Raw genomic sequence first — 16,767 nt, forward strand, 5'->3', positions numbered from 1 at the left:
TGAGTGGGGCATTCACTGCTTACAGAAGTCTGTTACCTGCAGTGCCAACCAGACCTCGGACTGCCGGCCACGAGGCGGGCCATCAGATGTTGGTGCCCACACACAGCCCTGGTAGGAGCCAGCGCATGCAGGTGTCCCGCCAGCTCATCTAATGTGCCCTCTGAGCAAGTGTGCACACACCCCCAACCTGGCACCAAGGGCTCCAACCCAGAAAGAATGCTCCCCTGGGAGTGGCAGGGGCTCGCAGTCAGCCTGGCGAGGTTTCCTGGGCACCTGAAGTTTGTCTCCACCAGTGTTCACTCCGAAGAATAAATAGTGGGCTCCAGGAGAGGCCAAATGCAGGCTGTAGTCATTCGGTTACAGCTGGAGAAGATTACCTTGATCATAATAAACATGGAACAAAATCCGCCCCGTTTTCAGCCAGGCCCGGGACACCTGCTTCGCCATTTCTGGCAGCCTTCGGTGGAGCTGAGCGTTAAACTGGCATAGTCTGTCTGGGCCAAGGAGGCAAAGCGAGCTGCCAGCTGGGAGCCAGGGCCGCAGGCTCCAGCTTTTCTCCTTCCAAAAACAAAACAAAAAACCACTACTCAACCAAGCAACCGTTTTGCCCTTCATCTCTCGGGCAGTGCTACCACCTAACCATGTTCCTAGTTCTAGGCGGGCTTCTCTCCCTCACAACTGGGCTGGAGGGTTTTGAAAAGAAAGCCCACAGGGAAAGCCACAGGAACCACAAGGTGGATCAGCTCTCCTTGGCCCCACTTGAGCAAGACGACCACTCAACAGGAGGAGCATTTAAAAAATAACATTTACAGAGGGATAACTAAATGTCAGTAACTTGAAGTGCTTTGTGGATATGTCATTAATCCTCATGACACCCCTACAATGCAGGTCCTCTGATTACTCCCATATTACAGATGGAAACTTAAGGCACAGAGATGTTAAGCAACTTTCCCCCAACACACGCAGCTGCCAAATGGTAGAGCAAGGATTCAAACTGGGCTCTACCTGGCTCCAGGGTCCACATCCCAGCTATTCTGCCTTTTTGACCTTATAGTAACACTGGGATGTGTTCCACTTAAGCTGTCAGCCAGTGCCAGCACTGTGGGCTACCGAGTCTCCCAGAGTTGACGTCCTCATCTGTCAATCAGGGACTGGAAACCCTGGCTTATTATGGGGTTGTTGCCAAGAGCAGAAGTAATGAGTCACATACGTGCAAGGCCAGTGCCTAGCATTTGGTCGAAGATCTATACATGTTAGTAGTTACTACTGTTGTGAATATCGAGGGCAGCTTTGTGCTTTTGCAGTTCACTGTGAGCTTGGTGGAGCAGCTGCCGCTAACCCCATTTTACAGGTGGTGAAATTGAGGTACCAAGACATCCAGCAGCAGAGTCTGGACAAGAACCCATATCTCTCAAAGCTGCATTCAGTCTAATCCTAACTCGCTGTGAACTACAGGCCGCACCCCCTATTTCTAGAAACAAGACACCGCTGTCATCTAGAAGGACAGCAGAGCAAGGAATTCAGCTCTTGTCACCTTCTCTTCCCCTCCTGCTCCCGGGATTGGCCACAGAAGTCAAGTCTGCCCTCCCAGAAGACAGTTAACGCCTCTGGGGACAAGTAAGGTTCTGGCAAGAATGAATCGCAAAATTCCGGGTGCCCTTCATGTGGGTTAAAAAATACTTGTCTTTTCACCAAAACCATGTGCAGATGCAGAGACCCCTAGACCGCTTCTCAGCCTCCCGCACCCCAGGCCTCTGAGAGCGTGTCCAGCACTCACCACCACCCAGGGGGCCCCACGCTGCAGCTAAAGCAGGAGAGGAAACTTGAGTCTGAAGAGGGACAAGGGACCTGGTGGGCCGGCCGCACTCTGCCTTATTTCCCCATCTTTCCTGACTCTGCCCTTCCGGTGATTTTCACATTTTCTCCTCCCTTTTACGTTCAGAAAACCTCTGGGGAAGGCAGCTTTTATTCTGTGGCTTCATGTAACTCCCAGGGCTGGGAATGAAAGTGATTTCCTTTCACAACCCCTGGCTGAGTGCCTTTCACATCCCGGCTGTGTTGTGGGGTGATTTATCAATGGCAGGGGCCGGGGCTCCTTCCCCATCCTCCCTGCTCCCGCCATCACTTAGAACACGACCATGCCCACGACCGGCTCCAAGGCCAGGGCGTCCTCTCAAGTTGGCTCTGAGGCCAGGACTCGGTCGAATCACCGTGATGAGAGCCATTCGTTCTCCTCCCAAAGAACAAACACGGCCTGAAGTCTCCAAGTGTCGGGGCTGGCTTTGAACCGAGACTGTGAAAGCACATTTTTCCAAACTTGTCGGGATCATGTTTCCTTTCTAGACCTTTATTCTCCGAGGGACAATGAGAAAGAGACGCAGCTTAAGAAGTCTTGGGCTGAGAAATGAAGTTCCTTTTCTTTGTCGCCATTAAACCGAGCAGGGGGAAGAGTGAAGCCGAGGGGTTCATGTTTCGCTGTTACAACAAAGCGCAGAGGCCAGACGGCAGCGGCCCACTGGGAAGGCCGCGTGTCTCTGTCTGAGCTGAAGGCCGCGGTCTGGCTGCTGCCTCCCCAGGTTCCCGTCCCTCCACTGGACTCCCTTTGGGTGTCGACCAGTCCGAAGCTGAAACGAGACAGAGCGGTGAGCTGAACAGTTGGCCCCAGACCGATCCCTGGGCAGGGGGGTTCTGTCTGCGCCCAGCCCTGGGGTATAGTGTGGGCACCGTGGGGTTACCATACCACCTCCTGAGGCCAAGAACATCTTCCCAGTGAGGCCAGAAACGTCCATTCAGACCTCAGCCTTGTTGCTCAATTATTGCTCTAACACTGTATCACTTTTTTGGCCACTTATCAAATCCTGACTCGTGCACAGCTCTCCTAAGAGCCCCAAGCCTCCAGACCTGCTGCCTCATGACTGTCTACATGAAGCCTGAGCATCACCACTCACAGGGTTCAGAGCCACGGCTGCCACTGCCCATCAGTACCCTCTCCGGGCCTCGTTTGTCCTCATCTGAAAAGTAGGGAAATGCTGAAGCTCCAATACTTTGGCCGCCTGATGCAAAGAGCTGACTCATTGGAAAAGACCCTGATGCTGGGAAAGATTGAGGGCAGGAAGAGAAGGGGACGAGAGAGGATGTGATGGTTGGATGGCATCACCAACTCGATGGACATGAGTTTGAGCAAACTATGGGAGACACTGAAGGACAGGGAAGCCTGGTGTGCTGCAGTCCATGGGGTCACAAAGAGTCAAACACAAGTGTGCAACTGAACAACAGCAGTTATACCCTCCTCCCAGAGTTGTTGTGGTAATTCAATCAGATGCCTTCTATAAAGTGAATACACCATGCCCCACACACAGCACAAACTCAGATGCCAATTCTTATTTTGAAGTGTGGGAAGGAGCCCATGGAGGAGGTACTGGGAAAGAACCTGGGACTATGAGCCTCAGCAAGGAGTGGGAGGGAGCGGGACTCAGAAGGAATGGAGACCAGGAGGCTAGGTGGAGATGCATCTCCTGCTTGCCCTGCAATTTCATTTGGGGAAACGTCCACATTGAAGATTTTAAAGTCGTTCATCATTTCCATTTCTTTCTCTCTCTCTCTTTTTTCACACTCATCATTGTTCCAGAGACATTCAAGTTCAGAGGGGCTACTGTATTTAATTTGAAGCTCTAATAAGTCTAGAAATCAGGAAATGCAGGCGGGGCTTCTGTCTCCAGCCTTTTATCCTCAGGTGAATGAATGACTTCCTTCACCACTGGGGGCTGTCAGTGTCTCCCTTCCTCCCCAACCTGGATCCGTTATTACCTCTGTTTTTAGATTCTAAAAACTATGGGCAATTTTCATCAGATGGCAAGTTCCATTTGCTAATGGACCGGTCATTAATGAACGTAAGTGATGACACACACGTGGAAAAATGTGGGTGACTGGACCTGTCCCCAGGCTCGCTCAGGCTCAGGATAAGGTGAAAAATTGGCAGATCTAGAACCATGTCACTGGGACAACTCTGAGTGATGATTCATATGCAGTATTTAACTCCTGCAAAAGCTGGTGCTAACCTGATAAGGTCCATAAACCCCTCAACCTCACCATTTGTATAAGGTATGGCTTGAGAGCAGAGCTGGCTAAGTGACGATGTCATAAACTACAGGTTCATTTGAGCATTGTGGTACAGCCCACTCCACACTCTGCCCCCCTCCACACACACACACACACACACACACACACACACACAAAAGACTGACTCCTGTTCAGCCAGTATTTTATGGTCTTTGGAAATAAATTATTCCAATATGGGGTGGGATTTTTGCTTTGTTTTTGCTAATTCTCTGCTAGTTTTATTATTCCACATAGCCTTTATCCCTTTCACTTTGAATTACAGAGTTGATTGCAGTATTGTTTTTCTTTGACATAGAAGCCCAAGTATGATTTAAAAAGGAATTGAATTTTTCAAAAAGGGAAACATTCAGGATAAATGTTAAGGACAGTGTGTTTGAAAAAGCTGAATTCAGTTTTGTTTGGGCATCATCGCAAGTAAAGGAAAAAAGGAACTGATTACAGACAGAAATTGTAGTGTTTTGGGTTTTTTTTTCTAGTAAGTGTAGCACAGCCTCCAGGTTGCCCATCAGCACCAGGAAAGGCTGAACCCTCCCCATCTAGTTTCTCCCTGGGCCTCCCTGTAACGGGATCCTAGACCATACATCGTCTCCTACTCAACCCATGGAAATGTTATGAGAACCGGCGAGAGTAAATCTCCACAAAACAGTACTGTGATCACAGAATGTATTCTGTGTCTTTGTAATTATACCCAAAGTAGCGGTTACCCTGATAAAAACTGAACAAGAAGGAGCTGGAGTTTTGTGTTTTTTGTTTTTTTTTTTTAAGAGGGAATACAGCAAAGAAAAACTGTCTCTTTCCCTATCAGCAGTCAGGCTCTGTGTCTAACGCGCTCCAGCATGGAGATGGCACCAAGACTTCTTTTGTAACCAAGATGAATAATCTATTTTATGACTTAACCTCTCACAGATAATCTTGGAAGTAAACTCAACACTAGGAAATAACATTTACAGACCTCTTAGTCTCCCCTTTATGCAACACTTAATTTCTCTTGTCAAAAAAAAAAAAAAGTACAACATAGCTTTTCCCTTCTGATTTCCTTTTCTTGTATCCACAGCACAGTTTTCTCTCATCGCACTTGGACGTGTCTCATTTTCTCGGTTATGTCTTAACTGTGGTCCTCTGCCTCCTCTTCCATTTCTACTGCCATTTCCTGTGCCTATGAAACCTGTTTTCCCCTCTTCCTTTCTCTCCTTGAGGAAAAGCTCCTTGATCATTAGTGAGACCAAGACGACAAACTAGGGCTGTGTTGGGGAAAGAGCTGAGACTGCCTATTGAAAGCTAAACAGGCCCAATTTGAATGATGCTGCCTGACAATGTCAAATGAGAATTGGTCAGCACAGAATTGCAAGACTCTCTTGGAATCTCTACACATATGTATTTGACATTTTACCCAAATCCAATTCCACAGTCCGGATGGTGGAAGAATTTCCTTGTTTACTTGAGATAAATTCTCACCCATCATCCTTTGTTCCCATGAGACCACTGCTCATAGCCCTCAAGGACTGCCTCGTAGGACCCTCACATTGCTACAGTCGAAGGCTCATTATGGTGCACAGCTAGGAAATGCAGCAGCCTGATTAATTTCGTGTTCTGACTAATTGAAAATTACAATGTACATCTTCTAATCTAAATGCCAAACCTAAATGAACTAGGTGAGTCCTTGGAAAACTCAGAGGCAACTTCAGGACTCATGGAACATCAAGATCACCACAGAAGTGGTACAGATCGGCAGAAGGACAAGATAATTGGGGTTTCCATTGGATATAAAGTAAATGTAGCTTTTGGTGTGTAGCATCAGGGAGCGAAAATAAGTGCACCATTTCAAGCACATTATTTATATATATATATATATATATACACACAAAATTTGAAATGTTTTGAAATGTTTAAGTGTTCAAAGGAAAGAAATTCATGGCCTGCCAATTTACAAAACAATCTCTGTGTAATAATCCCAGGACTGTAAGAAAAAGTATATATGTACACACATATACACATACCCTCATGCACTCAAGTCTGGGAAAATAGCCACCAAAATTTTAACAATAGTCTCTCTGGGTGATGGAATTAGAGAAGCTTTTGTTTTCTTCTTTTGTTTTAGCTACACTTTCTAGTTATAAAAGATAATAATTAAATATTCCTTCCATAATGTAAATGAATAAACAAATAGCCTTAGTTGAGCAAACCAACGTGGCCCGATAAATAATTAAAGGCAGCACAGAAACCCACTTCAATGTAGATTAAGAATGAATTAAATGAAAAGAATAGTAGCAGAAGAAACCTTCCTGTTCAGAAAAAAACCATCACATGAGCCGTGTTGTCAGACGTGGACTTGGCTGGGGAGGGCAGTGGGGAAGTGATATTGAGGTGGAGTTTGGGGGACTGCCGCTGCCTTGGGGAGTATACACGGGATTTGGGTCATCGCCTGGTTGTTACAGGCAGGGCTCTGCGAGTTATAAAGGATATGATTATCTTGGGGTCACAAGAAGGGATTCTTACATTTGCAATGAGAACAATTCCTTGTCTGCATTTCTGCATCTGTTTCTAACTTCCTAGACAGAATCAGATATGGGAAACCACTTCTTGGTTTCAATCCTGATTCTCCCCCACTGAGGGGAGGGGGTTTGGCTTGAGCCTGAAGTCAGACCCCATCAGGTCTCCCCAGGACCCTGTCCTGGTCCTTCCCAGCACGGGGATGCTTGCTGGACTTCCTGTCCCACCGGTTCCTCCCGCCCCGGCTTTTACTCTCCAGGGTCTCCACGTGTCGGGGGCATGTCATCTCCTCCCCCTTGGTTCCATCAGGGTTAATGTTCCAAGAGACTGACCTGCTCTGAGGAAAAGGCAAGCTGACCACACCATAATGTTCGGCCACGGGTTCTGGGAATATTTGTGGAGGGAGACACCGTTGGTGAGGGAATTTTATCCCGTTCATAAAAAGGGCTTGATGGAGCTTCCACATTTAGGGCAGGTGTTGCCATTCTAGGATCGCCCACCAACTTGCTTCCTACATCTGTCCATGAGCAAAAGAGACCATGCTTCCGGAAGCCCCTTCATTCTCCAGGGATCAGAACAGAGGCCCCGTCCTTGCTCGGCCCTTTCCTGCCGTCACCTGCACCTTCCCTATGGTGTCGCTGTTGTGTTAGTCGCTCAGTTGTGTCCGACTCTGCAACCCCATAGACTGTATCCCGCCGGGCTCCTCTGTCCATGGAATTCTCCAGGCAAGAATACTGGAGTGGGTTGCCATTCCCTTCTCCAGGGGATCTTTCTACCCCAGGGATGGAACCTGGGTCTCTTGCATTGCAGGCAGATTGCACCTCCCCAAGAGACTCTCAGGTCCTCAGTGTGCCTCAGCCTCTCCTGTACTTGCTGTTGGCCCTGTAACACCTCATGCTGGGCAGTGGTCCTGACTTCCATGGGGCTCTGCTATACCCGCTGATCTAAAGCTCCCTGTGTATGGCAGACTAGTCTTTTTTTAACCCCTGTAGTACCTCTTACAGTTTTGTGCCAACACTCAACTATTTGTTAAGTGGAAGGATTCTCAACAATAGAGTCCCTAAGTGATGAAGAATTGGCATCCTTGACCTTTTTATTTTTTAGCACTTTACAGCTTTCAGATGATACACAGCATCTCACATGTTCCTCAAAGTGACCTCAACCTCCTAAAGCAGGCATTCTGTCACCCCTGCTCTCCAGATGAGAAAAATGAAGCAAAAAGGGTGGCTGAGAGCCACCCAGCTAGTTCCTGGGAGCAGACCTGGGAATTCTGATTAGGGGCTAATGCTCTCGCCACTGTGACCGTGGTTCTGAAGCCTGGCAGCTCATCCGACTGCCCTGGGGAGATGGCAGAGAAACCAGGGTGGGATACACCCTGCTCTGGACCTGTGGAGACACTCGGCATGAGGCCCTGCCACCTACATTGTCAACCACAGGTGACTCTGACGCCTCCCCACACCCCCAGCTCTGACGCTGCACCCCCATCTGTGACACCAAAGCTGACAACCAGCAACTTTACAGGCTAGCCCTAACCTGGAAAGCCAGTTCATTTACACCTCCCAGGATTTTCCTTCTTTAGAACATCGCTGGGTTAACAGCTCAACTTCTAGAAAGCCCGAGGTTAAAAATGACCATGCCTATTCATCAGCCCCCAGCAGAAGGGGTCAGGAGAAGGTGACAGCCGTGCTTATGAAGGCCTCAGAAAAGCTGCTGAAAAGCTTTGGAGCTGAGAATAAGGGCCCAGGTCCGTCAGCCTGGTTCCAAAGCAGTTGGACCTCAGCTCCAACTGGGACAGGTCTGGGAAGGACCCTTGTGTTCTCAAGACTCTGTAAAGCCAGGGACAAAGACCCTGACAAGTGACCACAAACCCATCCAAGAATTACCCATGGAGGGTGGAGGGTTTGTGTATGGTGGAAAGTCCTTCCCGTCGGGAAGGAGCATGTTAAATGTGAGGGCAGACTCCCCAGCAAGCAGACTGCTAAGAGCTCAGTGAGGAGAGAGATCTTCAGCACTCAAGTCTCCAGGACAATTAGGAATTGGTGTAAGAAGTCCTCAGAGCTGACCTAATGTGCCCTGAACCTGGCGAGTGGACACCCTCAGCCCATGATTTATGGGGGAGCCCGGGCTCCCTGCCTGAGCGCCGTATATGGGTCAGCCTGGAACCCATTATAATAATCGTCGGGAGAATCAGCTTGGAGACAAGTTGAAGCAAGCTGAAATTTGAAAAAAACACATTAACAGGGGTCTGAAGGGAAGCCAGAAGAGCCTGCCAGCAGGGGCAGCTGGAAGGCCAATTTTTCAGTCAATACTGAAAGGTGGTTGCTTAAATCTCCGAGTCAAATACACAAGATTTTCTCTCCGGCTCAATACTCCCGTTTAATTGCTCTGGGGTGTCTCTCCACTGACGCATCTAACACCCAAATACTGAGTGGGGAGGGAAAGAAAAGCGTGTCATTGACGTGCAAATGAGGAAATCAGGTCCTGGGTGCAGCCTGGGTCCTGCTGAAGCGTCTCCTGCACTGACTGCCCCACCCCTCAACCCCAGGAGGTCACCAAGGCCCGCCTCCGTAGAGATGGCTGGGGGTGGGCGGGCATCACCTCTCAGCTGGCCTCAGGACTCTGGGGGGGCAGCTCCTCACCCCTGAAGCTCCGGGGGGTGCTGACCAGGCCCTAAGAGGGTCTTCAGGAGCCAGGGTTTTCACAGGTGAGGCCTCGGAGCCCAGAGCAAGGGAAATGTGAGCCACCAGAGAGCATTCCCACATTTAATACCCAGGCTGACGGCAGACGTGATCGGTGAGGAGAGCCTCAACTGGAGTCCTGAGATTGGGGAACAGAGGGGTCTCTGAGGGAGCGAGGTCCAACAGCCTGACCTTCAGAGGGAGTCCTGACAGATGGGTGGCTCCTGACAGGAGCCCTTACCATGATGACGCCCACAGAGGAGCCCGGGGCTGGGTCTTCATTTCTCCGAGCCTCTGGCTCACACAGCACCGTTTCCCATTCACCCACAGCGTGGGGGCTGTTCCTTGTCCACACCTCCGCTATTCACACCCAACAATCAGAAATCCACATGGGGCCCAGAGGATCTGACAGAAACATGGCCGTCCTGAAGCCAAGAAGTCCAAGCACAGTTGCCTGGGGGCCTCGACTGCATGCGTTCCCACAGGATGGCGCCCGTGGTCTGCCCCAGACAGACAGGCTGAGGGGCGAGTCCAGCTTCACTCACTCGCTGGTTGTGGGACCTTCGATAAATCATATAACCATTCTGAAATTCAAGCTTCCCACCTCTTAGGGGATTAGCCATGTGACTGAGGTATAACGTGACTTGTATGGAGGGCACCATGTCCGGAGAAACCTCATTTTGTGGGTTCATGGGGACTAATAAGCTTTTCTGAGCAGCGAGGGCCCTTTCAGAATGAGGGGGCCCCTACTTGGGACACTTGGGATGGGGAGGCAGGTAGGGTGGGGAGCATAGAGAAAAACTTGCTCAAAACACAGAGAACAGCCATCAGAAGCATCCCGCCCAGGGGCCCCTCTCTGGCCCTTTCCCCTCCCCCGGGAGCCAGGCCTCTGGCCCAGTGCAGTCTGGGGGTCTCTGCAGCCATCTGGGGTACTTACCACGGGCTGTGTCACTCTTGTGCAGCTGCCAGCTGTCCGCATACCTCATGACCGCCAGAGTCTTGCCGTCCTGACTTCCCTGATCACTTGCTTCTGCAAAAAAGGCGTGAGGGGAAAGGCTGTGAGTGTGGGTCAAGGTGGGGCCTTTCTTTGAGCCCCTGGGGACCCCCTAAATACACACACAGGACACGGAGGGTGCCCAGACCCCTCCCCCACTGCACACTGGAGACGCCTCCAGTCCAACCCTATCTGGCCATGAGAGGGAAACTCCCACTGTCCCTGGAGGTTCAGGGGTCACGTTCTCGAGTCCCCCCAGACCTCGAGCAGTGTCAGCATGGGGTCTTTCCTGAGGGATCCCAGTCTTCCTGTTTCTGGTGGGGATAGGAGGGGCAGACACCCCAGAGCCTGACAACCAAGGCTCATCATCAGAAATCCTAGGCTGATGGGGGGAAAGGTGAGGGAGATACTGAGAAGCGTGAAAATGAAAAGAGATAGAGATCCCCCTGCATCTGGTTTCCACACACAGGGTTGTGTTTCTCTGCACAGAGATTCCTAACCAGGGGTTTGGCTGGGGCTGGCATTCACCTAGAAGAAGGGGTGACTTTCCTCTATTATAAGCCACGTCTGGGGACAACCTATGCCCAAAGAGTGCCTTTTCCCGTTTTATACCCACATGCTGTTTGGGGTCTGGGAGGGGCTGTCCCCTCCCTTTTTCACACCCTCTCTTCCTCCTCTTTTTCTGGGTCCATTGTGAGATCTGCAACCAAGAGACCCTTTACTCATTCCTGTTTTGTTTCCAGCTCAGAACTGAAAGTGGGTTGGATTCTACTGGCCCAGACCGGGTACTAGAATCCTGTTTCTCAAATTTCCAGCTCAAGCACCCCCACAGGGAGAAAATGGGAAGAGTCCGTGGTTTGAGCCAGGTACACCTAGTCTGTTTATCCCGTACAGCCCTCCATCCTTCGGGGAGGACGTGCTGGTGAGAAGGACAGATGTTGTTAGGTGGGTGAGGCACTCAGAGCCTAGAAGTTCAGAAACTCTAATTAGGGTACCTCCTGGTCTTTATTAACCAAAACTCTTTCTACTTTTTCATTTAGATCTTTCTATCTCAAGTGTGTCCAGCAATAAAATGTGGCCAAAATCAATCACAGCTGCCAGGCACACTAAAGTGAGCTGGTATTAGAATGACAGCCCCACCAAAGCCATTGAAACAGTTCTCAAATTCCCATCTCTCCATTGGTATAACCCCACTTTTAAAAATAGGAACCGTAATTCATGCATCCCCAAGTGACCTCCCGCATAAATGAGCTACATAAATGGGGAAACTGTGGATTTAGAGATTTTTCTCTGTAGGCCCCAGGAGCAACTAAAGATTAGTTCCAATCAGAATAAATGCATTTCCTTCACGAGTTTGCTTCAAACGTTCAGGAAGCATTACCTACTGGATTAGTTTTAACCTAAACTCACCCTCTTGCCATTCCTGGAACCAAGTGAGTCACAGATTTTATCTTTCTTCCTAGTTTTGGAAGCCAGCAGACAATGAGGAAGGTGGAACCTTCCAGTGTGTGAAGGGGAACCCTGTCTGGAGCCTCCCTGGAGGCTGAGGAGCAGAGGGAGGCTCTGAAATCCTCCCCCAGCCGCAGTAGAGGCTGAGGGGGGAAAGCCCCTTTCTTAGACAGGGAAGAGCCTTAAAAATGAACGCATGCAGGACTCTTGAGGCTGCGTGCATCAGCAAGAGAGGATTCAGGTGCAATGGTCACATGACTCATCAGGGGCCGTGACTGAGTAGAAGGTCATAGCCTGGGGGTGGGTGGGATGATACCCAGGCTGGCCCTCAAATACGTTTGTTGCTATTCTTCAGTTGCTAAGTTGTGTGACTCTTTGCCACGCCATAGACTGTAGCCTGCCAGGCTCCTCTGTCCATGGGATTCACCAGGCAAGAACACTGGAGTGGGCTGCCACTTCCTTCTTCAGGGGATCTTTCTGATCCAGGGATCGAACCTGCATCTCTTGCATCGGCAGGCGAGTTCTTTACCACTGAGCCACCAGGGAAGCCCACTAAGCGGAGCCGAAGTTGTTAGTGGAAAAAACATCCAATAGGAGTATTGATGAGGCTTCTCTTTCTTGCTTACCCTCGGAATCAAGCCGAGCCTGAGGTTTCCCCATGATCTCATCCTCTGAGGCCTTCAGGTTTCGGATCAGAAAGTAGGTGGTCATCTTCCCTTTCCCTTTCACTTCGATTTCACCCCACTCGGTTATTTCAAACCCTTGATTCTCCAGGGCTCTGCACAGAGAAGAGAAAAAAAAAATGCCCCAGGTCACAGAGTTGTGACTCGAGAGTGGGCTGCAGTGGGCAGGATGATGTGCGAGAAGTCCGAGACCCAAGTGAACAGGGAGGGGCCCATGCAAAGAGACAGGGCTGCAGAGTGACTAGGAAACTGCATGTGTTTATGCATTTACTGGCTGTAGAGAGATGCCGAAGGCACACCACAGACCAGTGCAGACTAACATCGCGTCCAATTCACAGTTAGCTGCCTCAGCCAGGGCTCAGCACTCATCAGTCTTCCCTTGTCCTTGGCTTTGGCTGGTTTTGTGGAGATTTCAGACCTTCGCCAGGCTCTTCATATCCCCTCATTAGGCACCTGAGCTCCTCGCTCACATGCTGCTGACCATAATCCTACTGCGTGACTTGTTTACCTGCTCAGTTGTGTCTGACTCTTTGCAACTCTATGGACTGTAGCCCACCAGGCTCCTCTGTCCATGGGGGTTCTCCAGGCAAGAATACAGGAGTGAGTTGCTGTGCCTTCCTCCAGGGGATCTTCCCAACCCAGGGATTGAACCTGTGTCTCCTGCATTGCAGGCAGATTTTTTACCACTGAGCCACCAGCGAAGCCCACTTTGTGACCTAATCTATCCACAAATGGGAACCCTTAGAGCCGAGACCCTGTGCCTTCTCATCCCATTGACCACACCTGCCCTTTCCCCCAACTTCAGAGGTTGAAGTATCTTGTTGAAGGGCACCCACCCAAAATCCATTCCCACCTCCTCAAGGCCCAGCCCCCGGACCACCTCTTCTTTGATCTTCAGCTCCCTCTCCATTTGCCTCCTCCCCTAAGCCTAACCAGCTTGCTAAGGTCTCTTTCATCCCAAATAGAAGTAAAAATCTTCTTACTTGTTCATCTGCTTTAATGCCATACAAATGCTCGTTCCTTTTATCCTTCAACCCACAATCCAGTGTCTATTCATTCTCCCACCCCTCATTGACCACAGTTAACTTCTGATAATGTTTCCAAACCTCTGACTATTTTTCACTCCTTTCCATGGAATCCATCAGAGAGCCACCAGGGAAGCCCAATTATAGTTGATATTTTTGTTCCATTCTTCCTCCATAAAAATAGCCAGAAGGGTGCCTCTCTTCCTGAATTCTCTGCTTGCTTCTCCTGCCTTTTCCATGACTCCTTCCTCCATCTGCCAGTGAAATGTTAGTTCTTCCCATTGTCCTTCTCACATGGCATCCCTCTGCAGGTGATCTCACCAACTCTCATGGTTTAATTACCACCTCCGTGTTATTACTCCAAGTCTGGTTCCCCAACCAACAGCCTGACTCCAAATCTCACCCAGCGAGTTAATGCCACCTCTCTCTAGATGCTTCCCAGTTCCTTTTATTCAATACTTCCAAACCTGAGATCATCATCTGCCTCCTAGACTGGAATCCCTCTCCCTTGTCGCATCTCAGATGATGAGATTTAGGCTCGAGTTGCCCAAGATGGAGACCTGGGAGATAGTCAAGGCTCCTCCCTCTTTCTCAGCTCCCATTTCTAGCAATTACCAAATTTAATTGATTTTATCCTTAGATTCCTACCAACGAATGTTCTGGTTCAAACCAAACTCCTAACAAGTCTTGTCTTTCCCATCTCCTGATGTGCAAACCTGCCCTTACATGGCCTTGAGTGGTCAGTGTCAAGCAGGACCCTGACCTTGCCATTGTGTCCAAGCTCACACTCCTTAGGGGCTCACAGTCTTCACCGTCGGTGTGAGCCCTGCCCCTCAGGGAGGCACACACAGCTCTCCCCACTTTCTGCCTCACAGCTTCCACCCCAGCAATGCTAAATCATTTGTAGTTCTCTGCCCTTATTCTACGTCTGTGTTCGTACTGCTGGATATTCACTCCAATATCCCAGTTTGGGCTAAACTCTGCTCTGGAGTTTCAAGACCCAGCTCAGGAAACTCCCTTCTCCACTCAGAATCTCCTTACTGGGCTGGGCTCCCGTGCCCCACAACACACAATAATTCCCACAGGCATGGGAATGGATGGTTAAAGCCTGACTCCCTGGGTTATATCCAGGCCATTTTCCTTCCTAGCCAACTTGTGACCTGAAGTGAGTGAATTACCTCTTTGTGCCTGATTTTTTTTTCTCATCTGTAGATGTGAACGATAATAGTATATCTTCATAGGGTTGTTGCAACAGTAAATGGACTAACATATGTTGACGAGGGCTTCCCTTGTAGGTCAGCCAGTAAAGAATTTGTCTGCAGTGCAGGAGGCCCAGGTTAGATCCCTGGGTCAGGAAGATCCCCTAGAGAAGGAAATGGCAACCCACTCCAGTATCCTTGCCTGGAAAATCTCATGGACACAGGAGCCTCATGGGCTGCAGTCCATGGGGTCATAAAGAGTCAGGCATGATTGAGCGACTAACTTACTTATGTTGACGAACTTAGAGAATGTGGCCTCTAACAAGTTCTCAGCAAACTGTAAGTATTGTTTCATGCATAACATGACCACTGCACTTCTCACACTTTAAAAATAATTATCTGTGAATATTTCTTTCTTCCTGCACTACACCAGGGGTCAGCAAACTTTTTTTCTTCATAAAAGACCAGATAGGAAATATTTTCAGCTTTAGGGACCACAGTCTCTGTCACAACGACTCAGCTCTGCTGTGGTAGCATGAATGCAGCCACGGATAAGACGCAGATAAAGATCCTGGCTGGGTTTCAATAAAACTTTATTTACAGAAACAAGCAATGGCTGAGATAACGGCCCTTGACTATAATTTGTCAGTTCCTGAACTGGACCACATGTTCTTTGAGGGGAAAAATTATCTCATGGAAGAGGCTCAACAACATTAATTGTCTGCCTCAAGGTCCCCGGTAAGCGTGGCTGGAAGTATACTGCCCCCATCTGATGGCTGTGAGGCACTCTGTACCTTCTGGGAGAAGAAGGGGCAAAGAGAGGCATGAATAAGTGGTACCTGTAGGTCGTGGGGCTGAGATGCACTTTGCTGGGAAGCCCATGACTTTCCATCCGAGAGGCTGTGTTCACAGTGTCGCCAAACAAGCAATACCGTGGCATCTTGTCCCCCACGACACCTGCCAAGACTGGTCCCATGTGGATCCCCACTCTGATCTGTACAGAGAGAACCGGACTGAAAAGGGACCATCAAATACCCTTGCTTTTACTCTTGAGGTATAATTTACATAAAATAAAAAAGACTTCAAGGTATTTAGCTCCAACAGTTTGGCAAATACCCCTGAGCCACCAATCAAAATCAAACACAGACTGTCTTCATCACCTTGCAAAATTATCTTGTCCCTTTCCAGTTAAGTTCCATCTCTCCCTGCAGAGGTCACCACTTTCTTATTTCCTCTCCCCAGGAGGAATTTTCCTGTTCTCCAACTTCACATACATGAAGTCAGGTAGCATATTCTGTTTTGTATCAGACTTCATTTATCAAAATCCATGTTTTTGAGATTCACCCACATTATATGTATCAGCAGTTCATTCTTTTACTGCTAAATACTATTCTGTTGTAAGAATTACATCACAATGTATTAGTCCAGTCTTCACGAACATTTAGGTTATTTCCCATTTGGAGCTGTTATGAACATTCTCATACAGATCTTTTTGTGGACATACATTTTTCATTTTTCTTAGGAAAATATCTAGAAATGGAACTCTTGAATCACAAGGACAAATATTTTTTCCCATTCTGTGACTTTATATATACATTTTTCCTTAATAAGCAGACATCTAAATTTTTGATGAATACATTAGTCCGCTGGGGCCAAGAAAATGCCACAACTGAGTGGTTCAGACAACAAAAATTTACTTTCTCACAGCTCTGAAGTCTGGAAATGCAAGTCAAGGTGTCAGCCAGTTTGATCCTGAGGTCCCTCTCCTTGGCTTGCAGCTGGCTGCCTTTTTGCTGTGTTCTCTCAGTCTCTTCCCTGTGTGTACACATCCTTGGTATCTCTTCCTGTCTCCAGATTTTTCTTCTTATTAAGGACACCAGTCAGATTGGAGTAGAACTCACCCTAACAGCCTGATTTTGATGTGTTCACCTCTTATACGGCCCTGTCTGCCAATGCAGTCCAATTCAGTCACCTTCATGAGGTAGCAGGGATTAAAGCATCAGCATATGAGTTCCATACGTACCTTGGAGTAATGTGTCATGGTTCTCTTTCCCTAACAATACTCTTCCATGGGCCAGCAACTTGTGTTTGGGGAAGGCCCAGTATACTTCTGGAACTGGAGCTCTCTCT

At 48.8% G+C, this 16,767-nt stretch overlaps 1 protein-coding gene across 1 annotated transcript in view; it reads right to left on the bottom strand.

The window, feature by feature from the left end:
- Positions 1-2,465: 2,465 nt before the first annotated feature.
- The window catches only part of LOC109566993 (guanylate cyclase soluble subunit beta-2-like), a 61,170-nt gene continuing 46,868 nt past the window's right edge, over positions 2,466-16,767 (bottom strand). Inside the window, exons 13-17 of the mRNA XM_019971729.2 lie at positions 15,477-15,631; positions 12,357-12,508; positions 10,225-10,317; positions 9,529-9,647; positions 2,466-2,624 (exon numbers count right to left, since the gene is read on the bottom strand). Coding sequence (XP_019827288.2) covers positions 2,466-2,624; positions 9,529-9,647; positions 10,225-10,317; positions 12,357-12,508; positions 15,477-15,631 — 678 coding nt within the window. The remainder of the gene's footprint in view (positions 2,625-9,528; positions 9,648-10,224; positions 10,318-12,356; positions 12,509-15,476; positions 15,632-16,767) is intronic.

The sequence above is a fragment of the Bos indicus genome, chromosome 12 (assembly GCF_029378745.1).
Source record: "Bos indicus isolate NIAB-ARS_2022 breed Sahiwal x Tharparkar chromosome 12, NIAB-ARS_B.indTharparkar_mat_pri_1.0, whole genome shotgun sequence".
NCBI lineage: Eukaryota > Metazoa > Chordata > Mammalia > Artiodactyla > Bovidae > Bos > Bos indicus.